The sequence below is a fragment of the Helianthus annuus genome, chromosome 3 (genome assembly GCF_002127325.2).
Source record: "Helianthus annuus cultivar XRQ/B chromosome 3, HanXRQr2.0-SUNRISE, whole genome shotgun sequence".
NCBI lineage: Eukaryota > Viridiplantae > Streptophyta > Magnoliopsida > Asterales > Asteraceae > Helianthus > Helianthus annuus.
In genome coordinates, this window is record NC_035435.2 from 129,121,721 (window position 1) to 129,147,523 (window position 25,803).

Consider the following 25,803-nt stretch of genomic DNA (forward strand, 5'->3'; position numbering starts at 1 on the left):
AACCGTTTCGACCAGTAGCGTTTCGAATCGAACCGTTTTGACGGGAACCGTTTCGACCTGTACCGTTTCAACCAGTACCATTTCGAATCGAACCGTTTCGACGCGAACCGTTTCGACGCGAACCGTTTCAACGCGTACCGTTTCGACCCGTACCGTTTCGACCATTACCATTTCGAACCGAACCGTTTCGCGATGAATCGGTTTTCTACGATGAAATATTAGCTTTTTTGTCACGAACTTGTTCGTATAATTGCTTCGCGAGCTTCTCGCATACTTGACATTTGATGAAAGGTATATCATCTTTACGAGCAACTCCTGGTGATTTTGAAGAATAAGAGATCTGTATACATGATGAAGATAACAGTAGGCATATGATTAATAGATTGAATATTGCTGTTTGATTGATTTTCGCCATTACTGTGTGTTGGTAGCGTATCAACAACGAACAGTAGTTGGTCAGTTTTTTATTTTTGGTGGAAAATATTAGGACAAAATTGCCCATTGATGTACAATCTCTCTCTTTAAAAAAAAAGCATTTTTTAAGAAAACTGACCCGACCCGACCCGACCCGAAACCCGTTCTGACCCGGACCCGTTTCAACCCGAACCCGTTCTGGCCTGAACCCGTTCCGACCCGAACCAAAACAACCCTTTTTTTAATTGACCCGTTCTGACCCGAACCCCTTTTGACCCATGACCCAACCCGACCCGACCCGTTTGCTAGGTCTAGCTTATAGGGTGAGAAAAGCCAATAAGTCAATAAGTTGTTTTTTTAAAAATTGTTTGCTTAGCTTATTGATGTAAAATGACTAAAAGAGCTCAAAAAGTTATAAGTTGCTCAAAAAGTCATACCATCCTACCTTCTCAAAAATATTTTTTTCTCCTTTAGACTAGAGGGTATGGAGAGCCCCATCCCCATGAGGATGGGCCGCAACGTAGGCGCCAGATCACCATCCCATGGAGGATGGGCCTCCTTGCATTTTGAGGGGGGTGGAGGATGGGCCTACCCCACCTAATTATTTTATAATTTTCTAACTTTTTTTTGTTAACTTAATAAAAACTTCATAAAAATTAAATGAAATTAAAGCATAAAACAACATAATTAAATTCATTTCATAACATAAAAAAATTACATTTCCTAAAAATTAAAATTACTAATCCTAGAAACGGTAAACATAAAAACGAAAAAAAAAATAAGGATACGATTAAAAAAGTAAACAACCTACGACGTCCATTTTTTCTTAACCTCCTCTTTCATCCTCCGATAAACCTCGCGTTCATCCTCCGGAACCGAGTCGAGATCCAACCTCGTAATCCTAAAATCCTCCGCTCGAGCATAGTCGGCCGACAAGGTTTTCTTGTAACTATATTTTTCGGCCACGAGCTCTTTGAACGAACGGAATTCGGATATCAACTCGTCCATTTTCGAACCCGCCCCCCGAGCCGCCCCCTCCGCTCGAGCCGGCCCCTTTTCGCTTTCCGGCCGCCTCTTTTTTTGCATTGTCCCTTCCGGTGGGACGTTCCGACTCGTGAACGGGCAAGACATCCTCGTCATATTCCGGGTCGTCGTTTATGTCGATTTGACAACGAGCGGTGGAGCCTCCCGCACTATAACTTCCAGACTCGGAAGTTTTACTCCGTTTGGCGGTTGCGACCTCATTTGGAACCGGCTTCTATTTATTTTCTTTCTTTAAAATGTTCCATGCTCGGAGGTGTGGGAAAGACGTTGAATTTTTAGAGTCCCACTTAGCCAAAGCAAGGTTAAGAATGTCCTCGTCGTTACTCCCACTAGGAGGCTTAGTGTAAATTTGGTTATAATACCCGCTAAAGGTATTGATGGCCTTGCTCATTTTACGCCACTTGCCCGAGACGAAATCGAGATCACGCATCGGGCCTTGCTCCATAATCCCGTTAAATCTTTCCGTTGTCGCCTTCCAAAAACTACTACCCGTTTGGTTGTTCCCTAAATTTTTAAAAAAATGCATTAGTAAAATAAAAAATTAAATCTTTTTAAATTTAAATAAAAAATAAACTTTGGTTCATACCGATAATCGGGCAAGTTGAGGACTTAACAAACGCCATTACTAGCGCTTCCTCCTCTATTTTTGTCCAAGGTCTTGGCTTTGCTCTCGAACCGCCTTTGGGCAAGGTTTCGGCTACGGTTTCAACCGCCTTCCCCTTCCCCTTGTTTTTTTTTGCGCTTGAGCTCTTGAGGTGGCGATTCGGGGACGACTTCTTCATCATCATCGTCAAGTTGAACCGGGGGTTGCGGTTGGGAAGTTGGCGGTTGCGATTGGAATTGTTCAAACGAGTTGCGTTGCATGATTTGTTGGAGTGCTTGGTAATGTTGCATTTGTTGAATTTGGGACATTTGTTTGAAGGCGTTGGGTGATTGTTGGAAACCCGAAAACGTAAATTGCGGAGACACCCATGAATGATCGATAGTCGGAGTGTAAGCGGGAGTCGAAAAAAAGTTAGGTTGGTTCGGGTTGGGATTGTTCGGGTTGGGATTGTTTAGGTTGGGGTTGTTTGGGTTGAATGGATTCATGATTGTATAAAAAAGATGTAGTGTTTTTTTATAAAATTGGATGAGAATGGGAGAAGTATTGAGAGATTGATATAAAAATGGATGAGATGAGGGGTATTTATTTAAAGTTAAAAAGATATTTTTCTTTTTATTAATATAGTCGTTTGTAACGGCTAGAAATTTGAAAAGGAGGCACGTCGCCCGCGTCGTGTGGCAGCCGGTTGGGACAAGTCGGGCCGGGCCGACGGGAGCGGTGTGAGGGACCGGCGTCTGGCCAGGCCGAGCCTAAACCGGCCCCCATACCCTTTAATCTTACAAAAAGTCATTTTAAAAAGTTCTTTTAAGTTTGCCAAACACAAAATATCCTTATTAACTTTTTGAAAAAGCTAATAAATCAATATAAGTTGGTTCAAAGCTTAGCCAAACATGCCCTAATTAAAAAGGAGGAGAAAAAAATGAAACGCTCTGAAAATCGCATCTAGGGTTTCACGAAGAGTCGGAGACCCCAATTGTCCACTGCAGCAAATCGTCGATCTCCCACTTCATCTCCGTCGACCTCCAGTCCACCGCAACCGTCCCACCTCCGCCGACCTCCAGTCCACTGCAATCGTGAGAGTCCAATTGTGTTAGAAAGTGTAAGTCTTTTTATTTGTGATTGTGTGTGATTTGATTAAATTGGCTGTAGATGTTGATGTAATTTGATAAAGAGGGAACATCATGAGCTGTTTTGGAGAAGTAATGATCAGTAAGTAGCAATATATATACAGGTGCTTGTGATTACTACCGTTAAAAGACGCGTAAGACTGGAAGAAAACCAATGGCCTTAGTTCCAACCACCGAAACCGACGGTGCTGTGTTCACCGAAGTCGACATGGATTCCTCTGATTCTAGCTCAACGGTTCGAGCCACTGTTGTCCAGGTTTCAACCATCTTCTTCGACACCCCTGCTACTCTTGGTTTGGTTCACTTCATATAATAAGTTCATCAAGCTTGTATTTTTATCTAGCTCGCGTTAACTAAAGAACTCATTGTGTTATGAATTTCAAGATGTTTAGGATTTATGCATCAGTAGATTGCTTCATTTTGATTAGACTGATTAGCCTTTCACACAATGCCAGTATGTGAATGATCAGTAAGTTCACCAATATTATTCCGTTAACAGTCTTGTTTGTGGCACTTGCAATTAGTATCACATCATCAAGCCTGCTAACTACATTTCTTTACTAATTTTCAATAACCAAATGTTTCTCTGAATTCACATTATCTAGTCACATATCATCTAAAGCTGTTAATTTTCTAAACAGAACTGAAATAGATTGGTTACTGCACATACACGAACACATCTTATTATTACAAGCACATATGCTGAATGTATAAATTTTTTCCATCAAGCAGTAGTAAGGTGACTTAATCAAGAATTTTGTGGGATGAGAGGATTCTGTGTGACCCACCTTTCATAATCTTGTATCAATTGTTGCAGTAGCAATGGTACAAGTCTGTCTACTAAAGCTTGCATCATTCTGCATCCCAACAAAGTTCATTTTCAAGGAGTCAAAGTCAATCATGTAATCTTGTTCAGTTTAGTTAAACAGGGAGACTGTACTTACAAATTGCCTGGAGCCTCAACTGCAGATGTTGGCAGCAAACTAAATGGTCTGGTGTATATTTGATTTTTTAGAATTTTTTAGATTTTTTAGGTTTTTTGTTTTTTTTTGGTTTTTTAGATTTTTTTTTATTTTTTAGATTTTTTTATTTTTTTAGATTTTTTTTTATTTTTAGATTTTTTTTTTATTTTTTAAAATTATTATTATTTTTTATTTTTTTAGAGGTTCTTTGTTATATTTTTTTATATGGATCGATCCGGATAGTTATCCATCCATTTAAAATTATTTGGATATGAATCGGATCACGATCCATTATGTTGGATCATGGATCGGATCATGATCCATTTAAGTTGGATCATTAATGGATCAGATCATGATCCAATCCATATCCATCCATTGACAGGCCAATTAGCTTGTTTTAGTGGTATGATCATGATAATTTTGTTTTTTTTAAGGTCTTGATATTTTTTAGTACTAAGTAAGAAATGATGTGATAAGTGTCTTGATGTAGACTTGATTCACTTGATAAATGAAATATGTTCAGTAAAAAAAAATCATTCAAAGAGTACTTGGGAAACCAATTTCACCTACCAAATATTTCAATAGAATTTTCACAAGTTAACTAACTAATTGTTGAAAATGCAGTATCTTTAAGCTTCCTTTAAGGTTTTGTTTTGAATGATATGTGATTGCTCTTAAAATATACACCCTTTGTTTTGTGCTTCCATCTCTTTTGTTTCAGTATTTATGCTTTAGATCATTCTTGATTTTAGGCAGGATTTGCTAAAGTTGAACCTCTCTAAGGATATGGTCCAGTATAGGAGGTTGTGGAGACGACTTTTAGGAGAGGTTGCAGATGTGTCTTAGCTTTGTCTTAGTGGCTTAGATGTTCCTACGTTTTAGGTGGACTTTGCATGTCATTGTTTTTTTTACTTCTGTCTATATGTTGTTTCTTATGTTGTATAAGTGTTTATTTTTACTATGTTTCTGTCACCGCTCATCTGTTATTGGTAGCTTTATTTTTCCATATAGCAGTAGCTTTGCTACTTGTGGGATTTACTTGGTATGGTTGTTGCTGTATCATTTTTGAATTTAACGATATTTTTACACGAAATGTTGTATTCCTAGAAAGCTTTGGTAACGACATCTTCAGGAACCGCTGACGCGGTTCGGTGTTCAGAAGAGGTCAAGTCAGATAAGAAGGGAAAGGTATAAATCTTGATTTTCCATTGCTGCTTTTTAGATCTATAGCACTGTTAAATCCACCATGACGGTTTTTGAATTAGTAACTCATTTTGTTTTCGTTTTCTTAGGGCGTTGTTATGTCATCAACATTTGGTTGTGCAATAGATATAGATTCAGATGATGATTCCTGTTACGGAAAAGACTATATAAATTTATCTTCCGACGAGTCTGAATCCGAGGATGACTATGCAGTTTTGCAATCTCGTTTTGATAACATAGATCTTCCCACTGGAGTAGAAGCTGCCATTCCACATTTTGTTGATTCTATCAAGATGAAAAACAAAATTAAGGTCAATGGTTCAAAAACATCAGCAGGTTCAGGTCTGCGGGTACAAAGGAGTGCAATGAAGGTTCATGCCGAGCCTGCTAATGGTTTAAAAATATCGGTAGGTTCGGGTCTACTGGTACAAAGGGGCGCAAGGAAGGTTCATGCCGAGCCTGCTAACGTACTTAGGAAGTATCGAAACTTCAAAAAGTTTGATATTGTTGAGGATTATTCGGATCATCACTATTCAGGATTGACTAAAAATGTGAGTTCGATTCTTTCGGGTGCCCTTCCACCAAAGCTACAAGATCCGGGGAATCCCATTATTTCAATACAAGTGGGTGAATTCAAAATGAGCCGGGCACTTCTAGATTTTGGTGCTTGCGTGAATATCTTACCGGGTAGTTTGTATGACCAATACGAATTCGGTCCACTTCAAGCGTCAAAATCCACCGTGACGTTGGCCGACTTGACACGCAGACCACTCCGTGGGATGGTCACCGATGTAATTGTCAAGGTCGAGGACTTTTATTATCCGGTGGACTTTCTCGTACTTGATTATGTCTCTCTAGATCGAACCAAGCAACCAACGGTTATCCTTGGTCGACCATTTTTGGCAACATCAAATGCCCAAATCAATTGCAAATCGGGCACGGTCAACATGACTTTCGGTAACCGTTGGTTGCGGTTAAACGTGTTTTCAGGATTGACGAATCCTTTAGTCAACGATGAATGCTACATGGCGGACAGAAAAGATTATATAAATTTATCTTTCGACGAGTCTGAATCCGAGGATGACTATGCAGTTTTGCAATCTCGTTTTGATAACATAGATCTTCCTACTGGAGTAGAAGCTGCCATTCCACATTTTGCTGATTCTATCAAGATGAAAAACAAAATTAAGGTCAACGGTTCAAAAACATCAGCAGGTTCAGGTTTGCGGGTACAAAGGAGTGCAATGAAGGTTCATGCCGAGCCTGCTAATGGTTTAAAAGTATCGGCAGGTTCAGGTCTACGGGTACAAAGTGGTGCAAGGAAGGTTCATGCCGAGCCTGCTAACGTACTTAGGAAGTATCGAAACTTCAAAAAGTTTGATATTATTGAGTATTATTCGGATCATCACTATTCAGGATTGACTAAAAATGTGAGTTCGATTCCTTCGGGTGCACTTCCACGAAAGCTACAAGATCCGGGGAATCCCATTATTTCAATACAAGTGGGTGAATTCAAAATGATCCGGGCACTTCTAGATTTTGGTGCTGGCATGAGTATCATACCGGGTAGTTTGTATGACCAATACGAATTCGGTCCACTTCAAGCGTCAAAATCCACCGTGGAGTTGGCCGACTTGACATGCAAATCACCTCGTGGGATAGTCACGGATGTAATTGTCAAGGTTGAGGATTTTTATTATCCAGTGGACTTTCTCGTACTTGATTATGTCTCTCTAGACCGAACCAAGCACCAATCAACGGTTATCCTTGGTCGACCATTTTTGGCAACATCAAATGCCCAAATCAATTGCAAATCTGGCACGGTCAACATGACTTTTGGTAATCGTCGGTTGCGGTTAAACGTGTTTTCGGGATTGACGAATCCTCTAGTCAACGATGTATGCTACATGGCGGACAGTGTTGACGAGTGTATACCTCTATCAGACACGGGTGTTGATGAGGAAAACACAATGGGGGAATGTTTTATGTTCGACAGGTTGCAAACGGAGACAAATCGAAGCATAGATGAGGAGGAAAAGAAGTTGGAGGTTATGGCAGTAAGGGAAGGAAGGTCCCTGTGGACTCACCAAGTGGGGAGTCTACCAGACAAAATAGACACAAAATTAAAGCCTTCCTTGGTAGAGCCTCTAACGGTGGAGTTGAAGGTGTTACCCAAGTATCTCAAGTATGCTTGTGTGGGTGAAGGCAATACGCTCCCGGTCATTATTTCATCAAAATAGACAATCAAAGATTTGAAAATTCACTAGATGCTTTGGAATCACTATATGGAATAAGCGTTTCATCAATCCTAATAATATAAGAAATTATCAAACCTATGTCTCCTTACCCTTCTTAGGATTGTCATTCGTTGTAAAGGAACCTTTATATTTACTAAGATAATCCTATTTTCATTTGATAGCCGATATATATTTTGACGCTTGTGTCGGGATTGTTTTAGACTATAGGAGTTAAGTCTTTTAAGGGATCAACACTTTTATGGCAGAATTGGGATTGTGTGGTTCTCTATAATTGATACCATTATACCAATGGATTTATAGCATGGTATCAAGTAGGATTGTCAATCGTGTTCGTGTTGGGTTGGCGGGTTGTTGGGTTGATGAGTTCAAATTCTAACTAGACCCATATATTTACTCGTGTCACGTTGAACCTGTTTAAAATCGTGTCGTGTTTCGTGTCGACTCATTTAAAGTTTCTTTGTGAATATAGGTTGTTTTGGTCAAAAATTACCTAAGCAATTAAGTGATCAAATTAGTTTTGTGAGGTAGTGTGCTAACAATGTGTGTTGAAAATATTCTGATTATATTGTTTTCAAAAACAGTTTTCAGGATATAGCTCAGGATATCGAGCTATATCGACAATCAAAACAATGAGCAAAAAAGTAAAGGGTGACACGAGATGTACGAGGAAAGCTCTTGATCAATCTGAATCGCCGGTACAAAACCTCGGGAGCTGACAATCGCAGCTGCCTTGTTCTTCTTAATACTTCAAACTTCAGGATACAGTGCAGGATATGATGCATATCAACTAAGTGTTATAATGAGATTCGAGTACAAGTGTTAGTGATTGAGAGTGATTGCAGCTAGTAGAAAGCAAAAGTTTGCGTAAAAAGTTGTGTTCCTATGATCCGTACATTCCTTTATATAGCAAAAGGAAATAACAAACTATCCCAAGAATGGGGGATGCTCCGAATATTCCCTTTAGAATGTTGGAGACCCCTTCTTTGCGGCTTCAACGTTCTCTTCTCAACCATCAAGTCCGAGTCTTCAGGAGAAGCAGTCTTCTTGACCGTTATAAACATTCCTTGCTAATCTGCATGTGAACAATTAGTCATCACCAGGATACTGCATCAGGATGTTACCAATATCCTGATCCGGTATCCTGATCACAATCAAAAGTAACAGAGTCAGAATATAATCCAGGATATATGTTTAGAAAACCACCCATAACATAGGTAATTACTAGTGACATCATAAGAATTAAAATTATGGATTACTCGACTCAAATAAATGAACCTTTTCTAAATGGTGTGGTTTAATTAAGTTTGTTTGTATATATATCTTTTATTCTCAATTACGTTACTAGTGACTTCGTAAGAATTTAAATTACCGATTACTCGACTCAAATAAACCTTTTCTAAATAGTGTGGTTTAGTTAATTTTGTTTGTTTATATATCTTTTATTCTCAACTAGGTTATCACCCGCGATTGCTTCCCGGGTCGTTTATTTTTATTAGTTAATAAACATGTATTTTTATTAAAATGTAACATATTATTTCATTAAACTTTTACACGGCATTGATTAATTGTTAATACAATAATAAATTAAAAATGTCTTCATATATGTTAACAATAACAACTTATGTAAATACTGTCATTCATAAATGCATAACATCAGCTTTATTTGTAGCGATGTTTGCTTCATGATTTAGATCTGATTCCCAAGTATGATCACATTCGGCTTCATCAGTGGAAACCCAATGACTTTCCTCCGATGTATTTACCGTCGTGTTTGCTTCAAAATTTACGTCTGATGTCTAGGGGTGCAAACGAGCCGAGCGGCTCGCGAGCAACTCGAGATTGGCTCGAGAAAAAGCTCGAAACGAGCCGAGCCTTATCGAGCCCGAGCCGAGCTTGAGCCTCAAAACAAAGATCGTTTGTTTATCGAGCCCGAGCTCGAGCCTCACATGTGAAGCTCGTTAGGCTCGTCGAGCCTTATCGAGCCTTAGTGTAAACGAGCCGAGCTTATTTAAACTCGTTTACAAGCCAATCTCGAACCTAAAAATAAGCTTATTTAGTAAACGAGTCTGAGTCCGAGCTTTACTTATCGAGCTCGCAAGCCTAAAAAGTCTATTATTTATATTATTTTTATTTAATATACTAACTAATAGATAATAAACGAGACAAGCCCGAGCCGAGCTCGAGCCTGATAAAATACAAACGAGCCAAGCTCGAGCCCGAGCTCTCATAAGTTAATCGAGCTCGAGCCTGACCGAGCTCAGGCTCGTCTCGGCTCGTTTGCACCCCTACCGATGTCTAAGTTTGATCACATTTGACTTCATCTGTGGCAGCCTAATGACTTTCCTCCCATGTATTTTCTACCATGACATCAACTTCATTAGTAGCGGTGTTTGCTTGAGGATTAAAGTCCGATGCCCATGTTTGATCATAAGCGACTTCATCTGCGGCAGCTTAATGACTTTCTTCCCACAATCTACGAGCTTACAAAACACTTAAGAAGGTTAACATGGCAAGCAACTGGAACTATTTTGTGAAAGAAATTGTAGTACCAAACCTTAAATTGCTAAGAATACTTTCAGATCTATAACAAAAAACCACACCAAGAACGATAGGAAGAATCATAAACTAATCAAAACTGATCAAAATCCCCTTAAGCAAGCAACAAAGAACGATCAAACATAAAAAAAAAAAAAGAAACAGATATCAAAACCAAAAGGAGACTAACCGATTAAGAAAAGGATTAAGATATCACCCGGGATTGCTTCCCGGGCTAGAGAAAGTTACTTATATTATTATTATTTTTGGTTAATGCATAAACTTGACAGTGAGGGTTTTGTTATGCGAAACCCACAAAAGATGTCAAACGAAAAAAAAAAAAGAAAAAAAAGAAACGGGTCTCTGAAAAAGATCAAAGCGTCTTCATTTCCTTCCAACGGTCACAACACGTGGCACCTTGGACTCGTAACACACATAAGGATAACTTATGTAATTAAATTACACTGTTTACTTTATTCAAAAGGTTACATATTGATTTATTAGGTACACCTTTTGCAAGTAAATTGCCTAGAAAATGTAAATTAGGACAGTAATAAAAAATGTAAGAACGATATTTAGTGAGCTTAGTGAAAGAAAGATGGAAATATGGAAGAACAACCTAACCTTTTCATCAATCCACATTAATGAACTTAGTTGATTGTTAAGGATTCGGACAACGACATCCATTGGAATCATACCATCAGTTGCTTCAAGTTCTCCACCCTAAATGAGACACAAATCAAATACGTATCAACATTAGCCCCTATGAACGTCAAACAAACTTCAGTACCATTTTGTTTTAAGAGGGACAGAACAATCTAAATTAAAACCCAAAATAAATGATCACCTGATTGGCATTGAGAGTCTAAATAATCGATTTTATTTATTCCGTCATATGTTCCATAAGTTAATATATGCTTACAACTTGCACTCAAATTACATTGTTTACTTCAACTTAAAACCTTGATAAAAACTTAGATTGTTAAAAAGCAAAACCCAAAATAAATTCAGCCTGCTCATACCTAAGTTAAAAGCAATACTTCGGATACATAATAAAAAAGCAAAACCTTGTTAAAAACTTAAAATACCTCTTGTTGACGAGTCTCAATTAGCTCCGGTGTCTCTCAAGGTTGGATTGAGTATCAACAACTTTCGCAACTTTTGCCTGTATAAAATAAAAAGCAGTTTAATATAAACATGAGGCATCAAAGAAAAAGGCTGTCAATTGTCTTCAATTTGAAACAAAGTTGTGTCTCTTTGGTTCATAGGAGGTCAAATGACTGGTCAAAAAGTTTATATAAACGTACTTCTTAATAATCAAAGTGGATATGAGTATTATGACTCACCTCAAGTTTAAGAAGAACATCTCGGTTCTGCAAGATTCTCCTGTCCCACTCAGCTATTGCATTAGCTTGCTTCCTGAACTTGCTAGTTCTTTCCTGGAGCTCAACATTCCACTCCTTGATGATCTTTACAGAAAAAAAAAAAAAAAAACGAAAAATTTAAGAAATTAAGTAATAGCATAAGTGCATAACCAATTAATAACAGAAAATGTTAGAATATTTTTAGAACCAAGCAGCAAAACGATACACAGAAATAAGAACTTTGTATGGATACCTCCTCAACGGTTTTTTACCGTAATTTCGTGTGTTAGCCGGTTCAACCCGAACCGAAAATCTTGTCATATGAACCCGAACATGACCCGAATATTTGCAGCTTGACCTGAACACGACCCGTTCAACCCATTTTTTTTATACTTTTTTATCTGCAAATTAATATATTAAAATTTACTTTAAAAACACAAATGTATATTATACGATTACATTTAAATCTTAAGTTCCTATGTCAATTTCTCTTTTTAAGTAATAATTATGTCATGAAATGCACACCCATTTTAATTTATGACATAAAAATATTGTAAAAAATATCATATAATATAAATGGGTTAAACATATAAACCCGCCAACCCGACCGGGTTGACCCGAACCCAACATGTTTAGCTAAAAGGGTTCACAGGTTCAACCTGAAACTGACCCGAACCCATTTAGACTAAACCTAAACCCGCGAATTTTGTGTTAGGTTCGTGTCGTGTCAGAAATTCACACCCATAGTTTTGACCCACAAAATAAAAATAAGTGAACATCATAAGTAAAAGCAATTACTCACATGTCTTTCTACATGTAGATCAGATCTAGAAACTGAACGATATGTGGGGCATAAGGAATTAACAACTGAGTTTTAGGAGAGTTCTTAAAACCCTGAAAGATCTCATAATACACTTCCAATATGCCGTTCCTCAAAAGTAACATGGAATAAAAAGAGCAAAAAATATTATTAACAATCATCTAAAAATTAAACATATATTATAATCTTGCGTCTTGGGTATGAAAATCAAAAGGAGACTAACCAATTAACAAAACGAAACAGATATCACCCGGGATTGCTTCCCGGGCTAGAGAAAGTTACTTATATTATTATTATTTTTGGTTAATGCATAAACTTGATGGTAAGGGTTTTGTTATGCGAAACCCACAAAAGATGTCGAACGACAAAAAAAAAAAAAAAGAAAAAGAAATGGGTCTCTGAAAAAGATCAAAGCGTCTTCATTTCCTTCCAACGGTCACAACACGTGGCTTGGCTTACACCTTGGACTCGTAACATACATAAGGATAACTTATGTAATTAAATTACATTGTTTACTTTATTCAAAATGTTACATATTGATTTATTAGGTACAACTTTTGCAAGTAAATTGCCTAGAAAATGTAAATTATGACAAAAATCAAAATGTAAGAACGACATTTAGTGAACTTAGTGAAAGAAAGATAAAAATATGGAAGAACAACCTAACCTTTTCATCAATCCATATTAATGAACTTAGTTGATTGTATAACTCAACATTTCAAACAGGCTTACATTTCACTTTTACCGAACTAAACGAAGTTCATACAAGAATTCCTATTGACAATGATGAGATACTATTCCAAGTAAATTATTCAACTCAAAAGAGATTAATATTTACAAAAAAAGAGATATATTTATGCATACAAATTAGGAAAACAGGTTTTAATAGAATCGGATGATTAAATTCTCCTATTTAAAATGTTTTTTTTTTTTTTTTAATTTTGGTGAATTTAAACAAAATCGAATGGTTTATATAAACTGAGTCCATACCAGTAAATGCAAAAGATATAAAGTACAACATAATGATCTTTTATCTCAAAAGGTTTTTGAATTAACCTTATATGAGTCTAAACAGATCAGGATGTTTACAGAAGCAAAGTTCAAATCAACAAAGATAAGGTGGTAGATTTAGTTGCAAAAAACGGATGCGTAACAGAGACACAATCCAAACCCAAAAAGAACCCTAATCTAAAATGGATGCCTAAAGAGAACCCTAATCTGTAAATAAAAATAGAGGATTCAAAAAATAGGATGTTAAATGATAATGAAACATACCTTACAAATGAACATTCAACATCAAATCGATTAGAGGATTATAAAAACCCTAACAAAAAAATGCATATTTAACATCAAATCGATGAAAGAAAGTTAAAACAAAGCAAGATAATTGTACGAAAAACACACCTTCGAGACGAAGAGATCGACATACGTGCACCAAGTGGGTACCATATGGTTGTGGATATCACAATTTTGCCCAATTTGGTGCTGCTTGAAGGTACGAATGTTTCATCAACTTTTTAAATCTGTACCGTCTATAACAATATTAAACTTCTGAAATTAACCTATGAAACCGATGAAGTGATCATACCTGTTGAAATCGGATGTAAAGATCCGATGATTCATAGATGGATGAATGATGAGAAGAGATAACACAGAGCAGCTGAATCGATATAATTAGGGTTTGTATACCAGGGCTTAACGGAGAAGAATCGCCGGGCAGATTGATTGGTGTATTAGGGTTTGCCGAATGAGGGACAGTGTTTTAGAACACAACATCATACCTACAAATTACCTACAAATTTTATGACCGGGTCTAAAAGAAATAAGAACGATAATGTTAATCAGATTCGAATCAACGTTTTCTAAAACCAACAATCATCACAAAATCACTTTTTAAAATGTTTCAGATGATCATAGAATCATCAAAGGAATTTCAAGTTACAACAGTAAGGATAGAGAAGAAAACATACCTTATGCTCAGTTTCTTTAGATTGGGATTTAGGGTTTTGAGAGTGAAAATCTGGTAAATGATATATCGATGACAATCTGGTAAATGATAGAACATAATCGTACCTCTAATGAAGATGTGAAATTGGTGTTTGATGTCGATTTTTTTAAAGAAAACGTGTCTGCGACGCTAGGGTTATGTGAAATCAGTGTTGTTGAATGAAAGGAACAAATGATTTTGGACTTTTAGAAATGATATATACTCGGGTCAAAATTCGGATCCCGTATAACCCTCTAATAAAAAAAGACCCATCCAGTTTCCCGCCAAAACCACATCTATGAAGCTCTAATATTGCGCCATGTGTCCCAGATTTTATTCGTTTATTATATACTAGACTAGATTATTAGACCCGTGTACTATACGGGTTTAAAGATATAAAATTATAACTTATTTAATTTTATGTTGTCTTTGTAAATTTATATAAATGAATTTTTTTAACCATAGATGACGCAAGAGTTGGTCATGCGTAAAAGCCGATTCTTTTAGAAACAAACCAACTTTACATAGAAATTGTCTTGTATTTTTATTTATCGTCATGGCAAAACATAGGGCGAGAGGAAACTATCTTCTTTTCAATTTAAACGTAAGCCTTTTGTTTGGCAGTATTAAACGAAATCTAGGGATAAACATTTGAGTGCCAGTATTACTTCCGGATAATATGAATGCCTCAATAACCTGATCACCCGGTGATAGGATCTGTAGTAGAGTTCCATTACATAAACTATTTTTTTGATCAATATAACTCCATTTAGGACATCTGGCGAGTATAGACTTGCATCAAAATTATTATGAATATATTCTATCCTTAAACCCGTGTATTACACGAGTCTAATAACATTAAAAGTGTTTTTAAAGCATGGAAGTAAACCGGTTTTCAAGTATTGGATTAACCTATTCTTTACCATTTTTATTATTATAATATAAAATAATAATTTATTTATTAGATGTTTTAAGGTGTTGTCACATTAACATTAGTATTAGATAATAGATTACAAACTTGTGGTTCAATTAATTGTGTTTGTTTGTATGTCCTCTAATTTTAATTATAAATTTGAGTTTATATATTTATTAGCTTGATATTAAAAAATAAAATAAATTACAACTAGGTCAAAATAAACTGACTCCTTAAAGTTCCGGAAAATTCACGTCAACTAAATCGCACAACGCTATCAAAACCTAACAAAACCAGATCTGCACTAAACCACACATCACCGGATATAATCAAAACTGAAATTAGAGATAAATAGAAGAAAAGGCAAGTTGGTCATTTCTCACTTAACTAGTTTCCCCCTGGATTTTCAAACGACAATAATTTTTTCATAGGTTAATATTTTTTTTAAAAAAAATTACACCGTACTAACGAGCATTTCATTCTCTTTAATTCGAACAGCCTATTGCTATAGTTTTCTTGAAAAAAAAAATACAGGATTTTGAATACCCATTACGTCATTACGTGATTTTGAATACCAACACATGACTACGTGATTATGCAATTTTGAATACAGGATTATGAATGCCCATTATGTGATTACGTGATTTCATTATATAGTAATTTATGTGAAACACCACTAAGTGATTAAGGATATATTGTATAGAAATTATTAGCCAAATCACCTATAATAACCACATAATGCCGTATATTGTAACACCCCAAAATATAAAATTTACATATACATATGTAAATCAAAATTTGATTATAACCAAAGGTAGCCTAACTAGGAACAATTAACCTAGTTAATAAGTTGTATTAGAAAAACAATAAGGAAAACATGAATTAATAACCCTCTTTAAAGATCCTTGAAACTAGAGGGACAAAAAAAGGGCAAAATGTGAATGAAGTTTAATTAAAATAAATCAAAAACCAAAAACACACACACAAAGGTGTGTTTAGTCGAACAACATCAGGAGAAGCAAGAAGGGTTCTTCCAAGTGAACCCTAATGTCACGGCCCCCGACCCGGTTTGACCCGTTTCAGGAGCCGCGGGACAGGAACCCCGTGGTATTTAATTTAGGCGACATCGGAAGTCTTTTTAAAACAGGATCTTTCAATAATTTAAACTGTCTGTTTCATAATTTAGGGTTAAATTCCCGAAATTTACAATAATGTGATTTCTCAGGGAAATCTTTATTTTCAAAACATGTTCATTTATTTATTTACAATGAGCCACTTTTCTAAGCTGGGAGTGCTCCACGGCACTTTTCTTTGCTCATACCATATCACCTTAAACATGTTTGAAAAAGGTTTTGTCAGCGGGGAAATACTGAGTGAATCATTCAGTTTACTGAAAACGACACATTTGTTATAATCTACAGTATTAAGGGGAATTACAATGTTTCTGATATCAAACCAACTACCCACAGTATTTGTCACTCGACCATCCATTGGCTAGCCCATTTGTCCAATGGTGTCTGTGACTGTGGTCAGATCACCCCTTGGCCACCCGTTTGTCTAAGTGTGACGGGAAATAAGTAATGTATACAAAACCCCACATACCGGCTGTAACTTGGTGATTACATAGACTTAATCACTGTAACTATAACTTTAAAAATAACTTGGAGTTTTGTAAAACAGTTGACTCACAAACTGTGAGAAAAGAGTTTATAAAAGATGAATGACTCACATTGCAAATTTACGAGCAGAGTATAAGCTTTACTGATTAGCCTTTTAACCTAATTTAAATAACAATGCACACACACAAACGGGATTAGTAACTAATTCAGCAGTTACGTCAATTCACGAGATTAAACCCTCACAACTATTATCAACTGCGATACTTAACAATTCAATGGATTCACAACGAATGACAGAGCATAGTCCGAATTCGAACAACACTCAAACATTCAAGTCGAAATCACAATGAATAACAAAGTACAAGCTCAATTTGAGCAGCACTCGGACAATCGTTGGATAGTTATAATCGATCGGACGTTGAATCATAATAGCGATCGAGTTATTACCCTGACTGCGGCAGCACCTCGTGATCATGTGTGTTTAATTGTAATATAACAGTGATATCTCGACGTACAGACAGCAACTTTACGTCGTTTCAACTCCCCTGTGCAAGTCCCAAGGTCGGCTATTTATAGCCAAAATTTGGCCTTGCTTACGGACCGTAAGCCTGATCCCTTACGGTCCGTAAGGGATACCTATAGGTCCTAGACTTGCCATGCACGGGAGTAGCTTGCATGAATCAATAGAATTGGCCAATCAGCTTTAAGCAACGTAATTTTTTAGATAATTATCAACTAGGGTTTGCCCCCCTCGAGTTTTAGGGGCCCTGATCCTGATTCCGATCATTCTGAAAATTTTAGGGCTAGTGCAGAATTACTTGGGTGTCTCAATTAGGGGTTTTCTTATTGACTAATTATTGTCCTAACTATTGATTTTAGTGGCAGTTGTTACATCCTACCCACCTTGAGAAAAATCTCGTCCTCGAGATTTACTGAAATAGATGAGGGTACTTTCGCTTCATCTCTGATTCCAGTTCCCAAGTGTACTCTGGTCCTCTCCTGGATTCCCATTTGACTTTTACTAGCACTAGTCGTCTGTGTTTGAGAAACTTAATCTTCCGATCTTCTATTTGTAAGGGTTTCTCTACGAATTTCAGCTTTTCATTTACCTCTATATCTTGAAGAGGTACTACCAGGGATTCGTCTGATAAACATTTCTTGAGATTGGATACATGAAACACATCATGTCTTCCAGCTAATTCTTCTGGTAGTTGTAAACGATAAGCTACTGGTCCTATTTGTTGGATTACTGGGAATGGTCCAACATATCTGGGACTCAGTTTTCCTTTCTTACCGAATCGTACTACTCCTTTCCAAGGAGAAACTTTCAATAGTACTTTGTCTCCGACTTGGAATTCTAACGGTTTGCGGCGATTGTCTGCATAGCTCTTCTGACGATCTCTAGCAGTCTTCAGTCTTTCCTTGATTTGTGATATCTTGTCAGTAGTTTCTTGCACAATCTCTGGACCCGATAATTGACTTTCTCCTATCTCTGCCCAACAAACGGGAGTTCTGCACTTGCGTCCATACAGTGCTTCGAATGGAGCAGCTTCGATGCTCGAATGATAACTATTGTTATAGGAGAATTCAATTAATGGTAAATGGCTATCCCAATTACCACCAAAGTCAATTACACATGCTCGGAGCATGTCTTCCAGGGTTTGTATTGTCCTTTCACTTTGTCCGTCCGTTTGAGGATGATATGCGGTACTTAAATTAAGTCGAGTTCCCATTGCTTCTTGGAAACTTGTCCAAAAACGGGAAGTAAAACGACTATCTCTATCCGATACAATGGAGAGTGGGACTCCATGTAAGGATACTACTTCATCTACATACAATTTGGCTAACCTTTCCATGCTAAAGGTTTCCTTCATTGGTAGAAAATGAGCTGATTTGGTTAATCGATCCACAATTACCCAAATAGCATCGTTACCTTTTCTGGTTTTGGGTAACTTAGTAACAAAGTCCATTGTTATGAGTTCCCATTTCCATACAGGCATTTCTAACTGTTGTAGTAGTCCTGAAGGTTTCTGATGTTCGGCTTTAACTTGTGAACAGGTTAGACACTTGGATACGTATTCGGCTATATCCTTTTTCATTCCTATCCACCAAAAATTATTTCTTAAATCCTGGTACATCTTATTATTTCCTGGATGTACAGTATACCTAGATTTATGAGATTCTTCTAAAATCTTATTTCTTAATTCTCCTTGCTTAGGTACCCAAATTCGTTTCTTGTGGAATCTCCAAATTCCATATTTTCCTTGTTCTAATTCCTTTAGGTAACCTTTCATTCCTTCGGCATCGTCCTTGATTGCCGTTCCCTGAATTTTCTTCAATTGCTCCATTAAATCTAATTGTAGATTTAACCTAAGAGCACGGACTCGCTTTTGCTTTTCATGATATTTACGACTTAAGGCGTCTGCGACTACGTTTGCCTTTCCTTCGTGATATTGAATATCACAGTCGTAATCACTTAGGATTTCCATCCACCTTCTTTGCCTCATATTTAACTCTTTTTGCCCAAATATATACCTTAAACTCTTATGGTCCGTATAGATAGTAAACTTACTTCCATACAGATAATGTCTCCAAATCTTAAGGGCGAAAATTATGGCTCCTAACTCTAGATCATGAGTCGTATAATTTTCTTCGTGCTTTTTCAATTGCCTAGAGGCATACGCAATTACCTTTTTGCGTTGCATCAGCACACATCCATATCCTAATTTTGAAGCATCACAGTATACTTCAAAATTCTCAGTTCCTTCGGGTAAAGCTAAAATTGGAGCATTTGTCAATTTGTGCTTTAGAATCCTAAAAGCTTCCTCTTGTCTAGATCCCCATTCAAACTTAACGGCTTTACAGGTTAGCTTAGTTAAAGGTACAGCTATCCTAGAGAAATCTTTAATAAATCGTCTATAATATCCAGCTAATCCTAGAAAACTTCTAACTTCCATAGCCGTTCATGGAGCTTTCCAATTCGTGATTGCTTCTATTTTAGCAGGATCTACGTGAATTCCTTCGTGATTCACCATATGACCTAAAAATTGCAATTCTTGTAGCCAGAATTCGCACTTAGAGAATTTGGCATAAAGCTTTTCCTTTCTTAACAAAGTTAAGAGTGCATGCAAGTGCTCACAATGTTCCTCCTGACTTTTGGAATAAATAAGTATATCGTCAATGAACACGATTACAAATTTATCCAAGTATGGTTTACAGATTCTATTCATCATGTCCATAAATGCAGCTGGAGCATTTGTTAATCCAAAGGGCATGACTGTAAACTCATAATGACCATACCTAGTTCTGAAAGCAGTTTTAGGTATGTCCTCTTCTTGTACTTTCAATTGGTGATATCCAGATCTTAAATCTATCTTAGAGAAATACCTAGCTCCTTGTAATTGATCAAAAAGATCATCAATCCTAGGTAATGGGTATCGATTCTTAATTGTAGCTTTATTCAATTCCCTATAATCGATACACATTCTCATTGATCCATCTTTCTTTTTCACAAACAACACTGGTGCACCCCAAGGGGATGAACTAGGTTGTATAAATCCTTTGCTTAGTAATTCATCTAATTGCTTTTTCAATTCTAGCATTTCAGTAGGTGCTAATCGATAAGGTGTCTTAGCTATTGGTGCAGTACCTGGAATTAAATGAATTCTAAACTCTACTTCCCTATCAGGTGGTAACCCAGGTAATTCTTCTGGAAAAACATCTGGGTATTCTGAAACTATAGGGATGTCCTGGAGTTCCTTACTTTTAGTGTTAATGATTACAGAAATCATATACACCATTCCTTGTTTCCTAGAATAACTAGCCAATTTCATTATTGAAATGAATTTCAGTGGCTTTCGAGGTTTGTCTCCTGTAATTAGAATTACTTCTCCTGTGGGAGTACGGATTTCTACGGAATTCTTATCACACAGGATTCGAGCATGGTTGGCTATTAACCAATCCATTCCTAATACTGATCGATGTCGTAAGGTCGGTCAAAAATAAAGTTAAAAGTGTCCTATTCACCTTTTACTAGTAAAGGGCAAGTAGGGTGTCGAATCCACGGGGAATCAGTGGAAAGTATGAAAGTTCGTTGCTTTAATTACCATCTGCGTCTAAACTAATTGCTTTTTGCAGTTTCTAGAATGATTGTGAAAACAAAATAAATTAGATTTGTAAACAATTGTGAGAAGAGGGACCAATCTACGGGTTTTCAGGTTGTGTAGAAACACGGGTTACCTAATTACTACCAATTGGAAATCACATAGACATGATTTGCTAACTACTTGTTTTGATAAATAATTAACAGATAATATATTTGATTGCAATGATCCACGATCGAAACCGAAAGATTGATGCAACTGAATAGTAACCTAGATAGTTACCAATCCTAGATTTCATAAACATGAACAAGTTCAATGGTTAAAGGTTGAAGACAATGACAACTTAGAATTTAATCCCAATTGTTGATGACAAAACCAAATAACTGATGAACAAGTATGCAAATGATAATCCAACAATGTTTAATCAAAAACAAATAAACAATAAAGATAAACTAACCGAATGATTAGTCAAATCTTAATCCAAAAGTTTGTAAAACTAAGTCAACCCGGTTCCTAACACAAACCCTAGTCCCGGAGATGATCACGAGTGGTTTAGCCGCTCATGTTCTTGATTTGATCTTTAATCTTGATGAGGAATTGCATGATTGATGATTGGATTGAGGTTTGGAACTCCAAAATTCGTCCTTGGGAAGTGGAAAACGGCTAGGGTTAATGATAATTTCGTTTGGGGAATGTTTGTGCTTAAATATGGTGGGAAAACAAGAAATTCGCGAGTCATATCTGGCAGTCAGCGCCCAGTGCGCTGAAATCAGCGCCTAGTGCGCTGAACTATGATTTCCTTCTGTGGTGCGCTGAAATCAGCACCTAGTGGCGCCGATTGCTACCGAACTTCCCGTTTTTCATATTTTGGCCTTCCAACTTGTGTGTATGCTTCCAATACTCCATAATGCTTCCCGAAAACCTTCCGTCAAGCTCCAAAAGCCATCCGTTATGCTCCGAGTACCTGTAAATCAAAATCAACCCAAAGTAAACCGTTTCCATACACAAAATCATATAAAGCCTCATAATTAAACACTTTAAAACACGATTAAACACCCTCACATCACATCCCCACACTTACCCTTTGCTTGCCCCCAAGCAAACCAATATGGAACTACTCACCATAGTAACAATACCTCTGAACTCCTAAACTGATGCAACCGTTTAAGTACCAAATCATACCCGTTCCATAGACTGACACAATCAAGATTGACAGTCCAACAAGCAATTGGTGCTATTTATAAAACTTAAGACTTGTCTATTCAAAACTAACATGCTTAGGATTATACACATGCTACACGCCCCTCACAATAAACTCTCCTCTCGGTTTAACAACTGAACTAGCGTATAATGTGCTAGCATTTATATCACTCAAAACCAAACATGAAATCCTGTAATCATATGCTTGTATGACAATCACACCTCCACTGTGTCATGTAACACGGCACATATCAAAAGGACTTTCGGTTTTGGGCTTAGGTTAAGGGTAGGAAATTTTTGGCTTATATTTATATTTTTGTGTGGTGAACAAACAAACGACCAACCGTGACAACTTTATTCACAAACATAACATACTTTTGGGTTGGTTTCTACCCAAGAACATAAACGATATTCACAACACTTATATTTTTTCCTTTTTTTATTTTTTTTATATTTTTTTTCTTTTTTTTTGTTTTCTCTTTTTTTTTTCTTTCTTTTTTCAATTATTCATAATTTGTCGTTCACGGTCGATATCAAACAATTCACATTGGGTGGACAAACGAATTGGTAAATAGGCTCAACAGGGCTACTAAGGGTGATGGTTTGGTAAACACAAAACAAATAAACAGGTGTAGGGTATATCCTAATGCCTTTATCATTTACGTGCACATATCAAATCCACAATTTCAGCATGCATCAAATCGTACAAGTTCTAACACAGAATAACATGCGGCCTGCTCTCAACAAATGAAGTCATACTGTAAATCATAATATCATTCTACAGGCTCAAAATTCTCACCAAAGAAAAGGTAAAAGGCTGCCGACACGTAGCATATGCAATCTAAAGCATGTTACCCCTAAATAGACATCTCTTCTCAATTTTTTTTTTTTTTAAAAACAGCTGTCGGACCTACTCTCATGAAACTTAAAGGAACAACCATGACAAGGGACTATGTTAGTTTACTACCGGCAAGGAACCCATTAGTGATCGAAACATTCGGTTTTCGTATCCATTTAGTTCACTTAAGACGATGAAATTCTTTAAAATTTTCAATTTTTTCAACTTTTCATCGTTTTCAATCACTTTCAACCTCTGTCAAGCTCTCGTCCCAAACCTTTTCCTTCCCGGGTTTCCATATCCCCACACTTGGGCGACATTGTCCCCAATGTATAGTGTTTTTAAAACAAACCCGGGAATACCAACTAACAAACCTCATGAGCGACCATTCCTAACACAAAAGACATAAACACGTTCCCTAACACATAAATTGTTCAACGCCACCAAAAAAAACACGAATAAAAATGAAATAATAAAAGTGGAACAGACTCCCCTGGTTAAAAGCGTAGAAGCATCATGCGTCATGTTCCACCACGACCGTATAGCATTTCCTTCGCGGCCGTGTCCACAAGTACTCGGGTCAATCTCTACAATTATTGTTCAGGTCATCCCCGTCCAAATGGAGATTGAGTATGGACAGTTCTAACTGAACTCTAATCCGTGCATTGTCCGCAACTGCAACTAGAACGTATCGGGACTTCACCAAACATCCCCACACTTGGACCATTGCATCTGTAGAGATTAATAACCTGATAAAACCTGAAAAATACTCACGCAAAAACAACAAATATACACTACTCTACATCCTCGGGCTGCCTCCCGAGAGCGCTAAGTTTATAGGTCTTCAGCCAGACCGTACCCGACGTTCGTTCATGGGGGTCGAAGTGAACATTTACCCATCGAATTTCCTGCATATGCTCGTTGGTTGACATTCCAAATTCCTATCTGCTCTCTTCTGCCAACGATATTTCTCGAATCAAATTGGAACAAGTGAAATCCACATTTGCCTACCGAATTTCCAAGGTGTGCTCGATAGTTAACATGTCGAGTCTTCACCTTCTTTCCTCTCATGAACACGTCTGTTGGATCATTGTATAGCCACTTCAATTTACCTTTTCCGAGGTCTTCTCTACTCACCTTTCTCTTATTCCCACTCGAGCCATCATTCCCGATATTGTTAGTTGGAGTAATCAAAATATGCTGTGGTTCGGGATAAACTTGGACTACATCAGTCTCTAGTTCTTCAATAGGTGCTAAGTCTTCATGTAGGTTTAAACATATAATTTCAAGTTCAGGAAGACTTTCAACCTCTTCTTCATCTTCGACAACCAAAACTGGTATTTCTTCAACAAATGCAGGAATGGATGTGGTATTATCCCTCACAACCTTCAATGCTGCAATTTGTTCATCTATTCGATTCGATCGTTGGACCATAGCCTCAGTTCTCGACCTGCTCTCTTGTGCCATCTCCAGCATAATATCCATGATTTCATCAAGTTTAGAACTTTGGTGTTCACCTTGACAATCATTTTGACTTTGGTGTGGCTGATCTGAACTCCCTTGGTAATTACCATGATTACACCATTGATTCCGCATATAAAAATCATTGTATGTTGACTCAGAGTAGTCATGGTAACGACCATTATAATCTTCTTGGTATCTTGAGAAGGGCACCACCTCGGAATCGTAAGTATCGTAATCCAAATTTTGCTCATACCTTTGGTTGACATTTGACTGATAGTGTCCCTCATATGAAGGTGCCTTGTACCCAGACATCAATTTTTCTTTCCAAAACACCGGGTCTGTCCAAAACACTAGGCAATCTTCATCTGTGTGAATTTTCCCACAACAAGGGCATGACTGCTGAGCTCTATCCATGACCCAAAGATTTCACTTCCTGCACAAACAAACTAAAATACCCACGTAGAAACTAACATATATACAATAAAACTAAAAACTACAAGAAATATTTTTGGATAATTTTGGTTATTCTAACTTTTTTTTTAAATTTTTTTATAAGAAAAACAACTAACTAAACACTAAGCGCACCGATTCCCCGGCAACGGCGCCATTTTGATCGATGTCGTAAGGTCGGTCAAAAATAAAGTTAAAAGTGTCCTATTCACCTTTTACTAGTAAAGGGCAAGTAGGGTGTCGAATCCACGGGGAATCAGTGGAAAGTATGAAAGTTCGTTGCTTTAATTACCATCTGCGTCTAAACTAATTGCTTTTTGCAGTTTCTAGAATGATTGTGAAAACAAAATAAATTAGATTTGTAAACAATTGTGAGAAGAGGGACCAATCTACGGGTTTTCAGGTTGTGTAGAAACACGGGTTACCTAATTACTACCAATTGGAAATCACATAGACATGATTTGCTAACTACTTGTTTTGATAAATAATTAACAGATAATATATTTGATTGCAATGATCCACGATCGAAACCGAAAGATTGATGCAACTGAATAGTAACCTAGATAATTACCAATCCTAGATTTCATAAACATGAACAAGTTCAATGGTTAAAGGTTGAAGACAATGACAACTTAGAATTTAATCCCAATTGTTGATGACAAAACCAAATAACTGATGAACAAGTATGCAAATGATAATCCAACAATGTTTAATCAAAAACAAATAAACAATAAAGATAAACTAACCGAATGATTAGTCAAATCTTAATCCAAAAGTTTGTAAAACTAAGTTAACCCGGTTCCTAACACAAACCCTAGTCCCGGAGATGATCACGAGTGGTTTAGCCGCTCATGTTCTTGATTTGATCTTCAATCTTGATGAGGAATTGCATGATTGA

The 25,803-nt window shown here is 36.9% G+C and overlaps 2 protein-coding genes and 1 long non-coding RNA gene across 20 annotated transcripts; 1 reads left to right on the forward strand and 2 right to left on the reverse strand.

The window, feature by feature from the left end:
• Positions 1–1,672: 1,672 nt before the first annotated feature.
• On the reverse strand, positions 1,673–2,246 carry LOC118490501 (glutathione S-transferase T3-like). The gene is made up of 2 exons (XM_035988166.1): positions 2,045–2,246; positions 1,673–1,962 (listed from the first exon to the last, which is right to left on the reverse strand). The coding sequence occupies exons 1-2, from the start codon at positions 2,244–2,246 to the stop codon at positions 1,673–1,675; spliced, it is 492 nt and encodes a 163-aa protein (XP_035844059.1).
• Positions 2,247–2,934: 688 nt separating this feature from the next.
• On the forward strand, positions 2,935–7,793 carry LOC110894483. 7 transcript variants are annotated; one of them, XM_035988458.1, is made up of 5 exons: positions 2,935–3,135; positions 3,212–3,658; positions 4,007–4,179; positions 5,259–5,339; positions 5,444–7,793. In XM_035988458.1, the coding sequence occupies exons 3-5, from the start codon at positions 4,177–4,179 to the stop codon at positions 7,592–7,594; spliced, it is 2,235 nt and encodes a 744-aa protein (XP_035844351.1). In that variant the 5' UTR covers positions 2,935–3,135; positions 3,212–3,658; positions 4,007–4,176; the 3' UTR covers positions 7,595–7,793. The 7 variants fall into 7 exon arrangements, with proteins under 7 accessions (XP_035844351.1, XP_021997402.1, XP_035844349.1 ...); XM_035988457.1 differs by having other exon boundaries at positions 2,937–3,161; positions 3,294–3,658; XM_022141710.2 differs by lacking the exon at positions 4,007–4,179 and having other exon boundaries at positions 3,212–3,445.
• A 642-nt stretch (positions 7,794–8,435) lies between these two features.
• LOC110894484 lies at positions 8,436–14,514 on the reverse strand. Of its 12 annotated transcripts, none has more exons than XR_002566348.2 (9): positions 14,302–14,514; positions 13,920–14,112; positions 13,736–13,854; positions 12,314–13,655; positions 11,765–11,912; positions 11,494–11,616; positions 11,236–11,312; positions 10,772–10,870; positions 8,436–8,753 (listed from the first exon to the last, which is right to left on the reverse strand). It is a non-coding gene; the product is annotated as an uncharacterized LOC110894484 (long non-coding RNA). The 12 variants fall into 12 exon arrangements; XR_002566350.2 differs by having other exon boundaries at positions 8,436–8,684; positions 14,302–14,513; XR_002566352.2 differs by lacking the exon at positions 8,436–8,753 and adding an exon at positions 9,809–10,675.
• Positions 14,515–25,803: the final 11,289 nt, after the last annotated feature.

What these genes read in the sequence shown, in the direction of transcription:
- LOC118490501 (XM_035988166.1), bottom strand. Translation starts at nt 2,246, where the DNA reads ATGATGATGAAGAAGTCGTCCCCGAATCGCCACCTCAAGAGCTCAAGC. An exon ending in CTCAACTTGCCCGATTATCG is followed by an intron (nt 1,963 to 2,044) that starts GTATGAACCAAA and finishes TTAAAAATTTAG; the next exon opens with GGAACAACCAAACGGGTAGT.
- LOC110894483 (XM_022141710.2), top strand. Translation starts at nt 3,344, where the DNA reads ATGGCCTTAGTTCCAACCACCGAAACCGACGGTGCTGTGTTCACCGAA. An exon ending in TTCGAGCCACTGTTGTCCAG is followed by an intron (nt 3,446 to 5,258) that starts GTTTCAACCATC and finishes TTGTATTCCTAG; the next exon opens with AAAGCTTTGGTAACGACATC. An exon ending in AGTCAGATAAGAAGGGAAAG is followed by an intron (nt 5,340 to 5,443) that starts GTATAAATCTTG and finishes TCGTTTTCTTAG; the next exon opens with GGCGTTGTTATGTCATCAAC.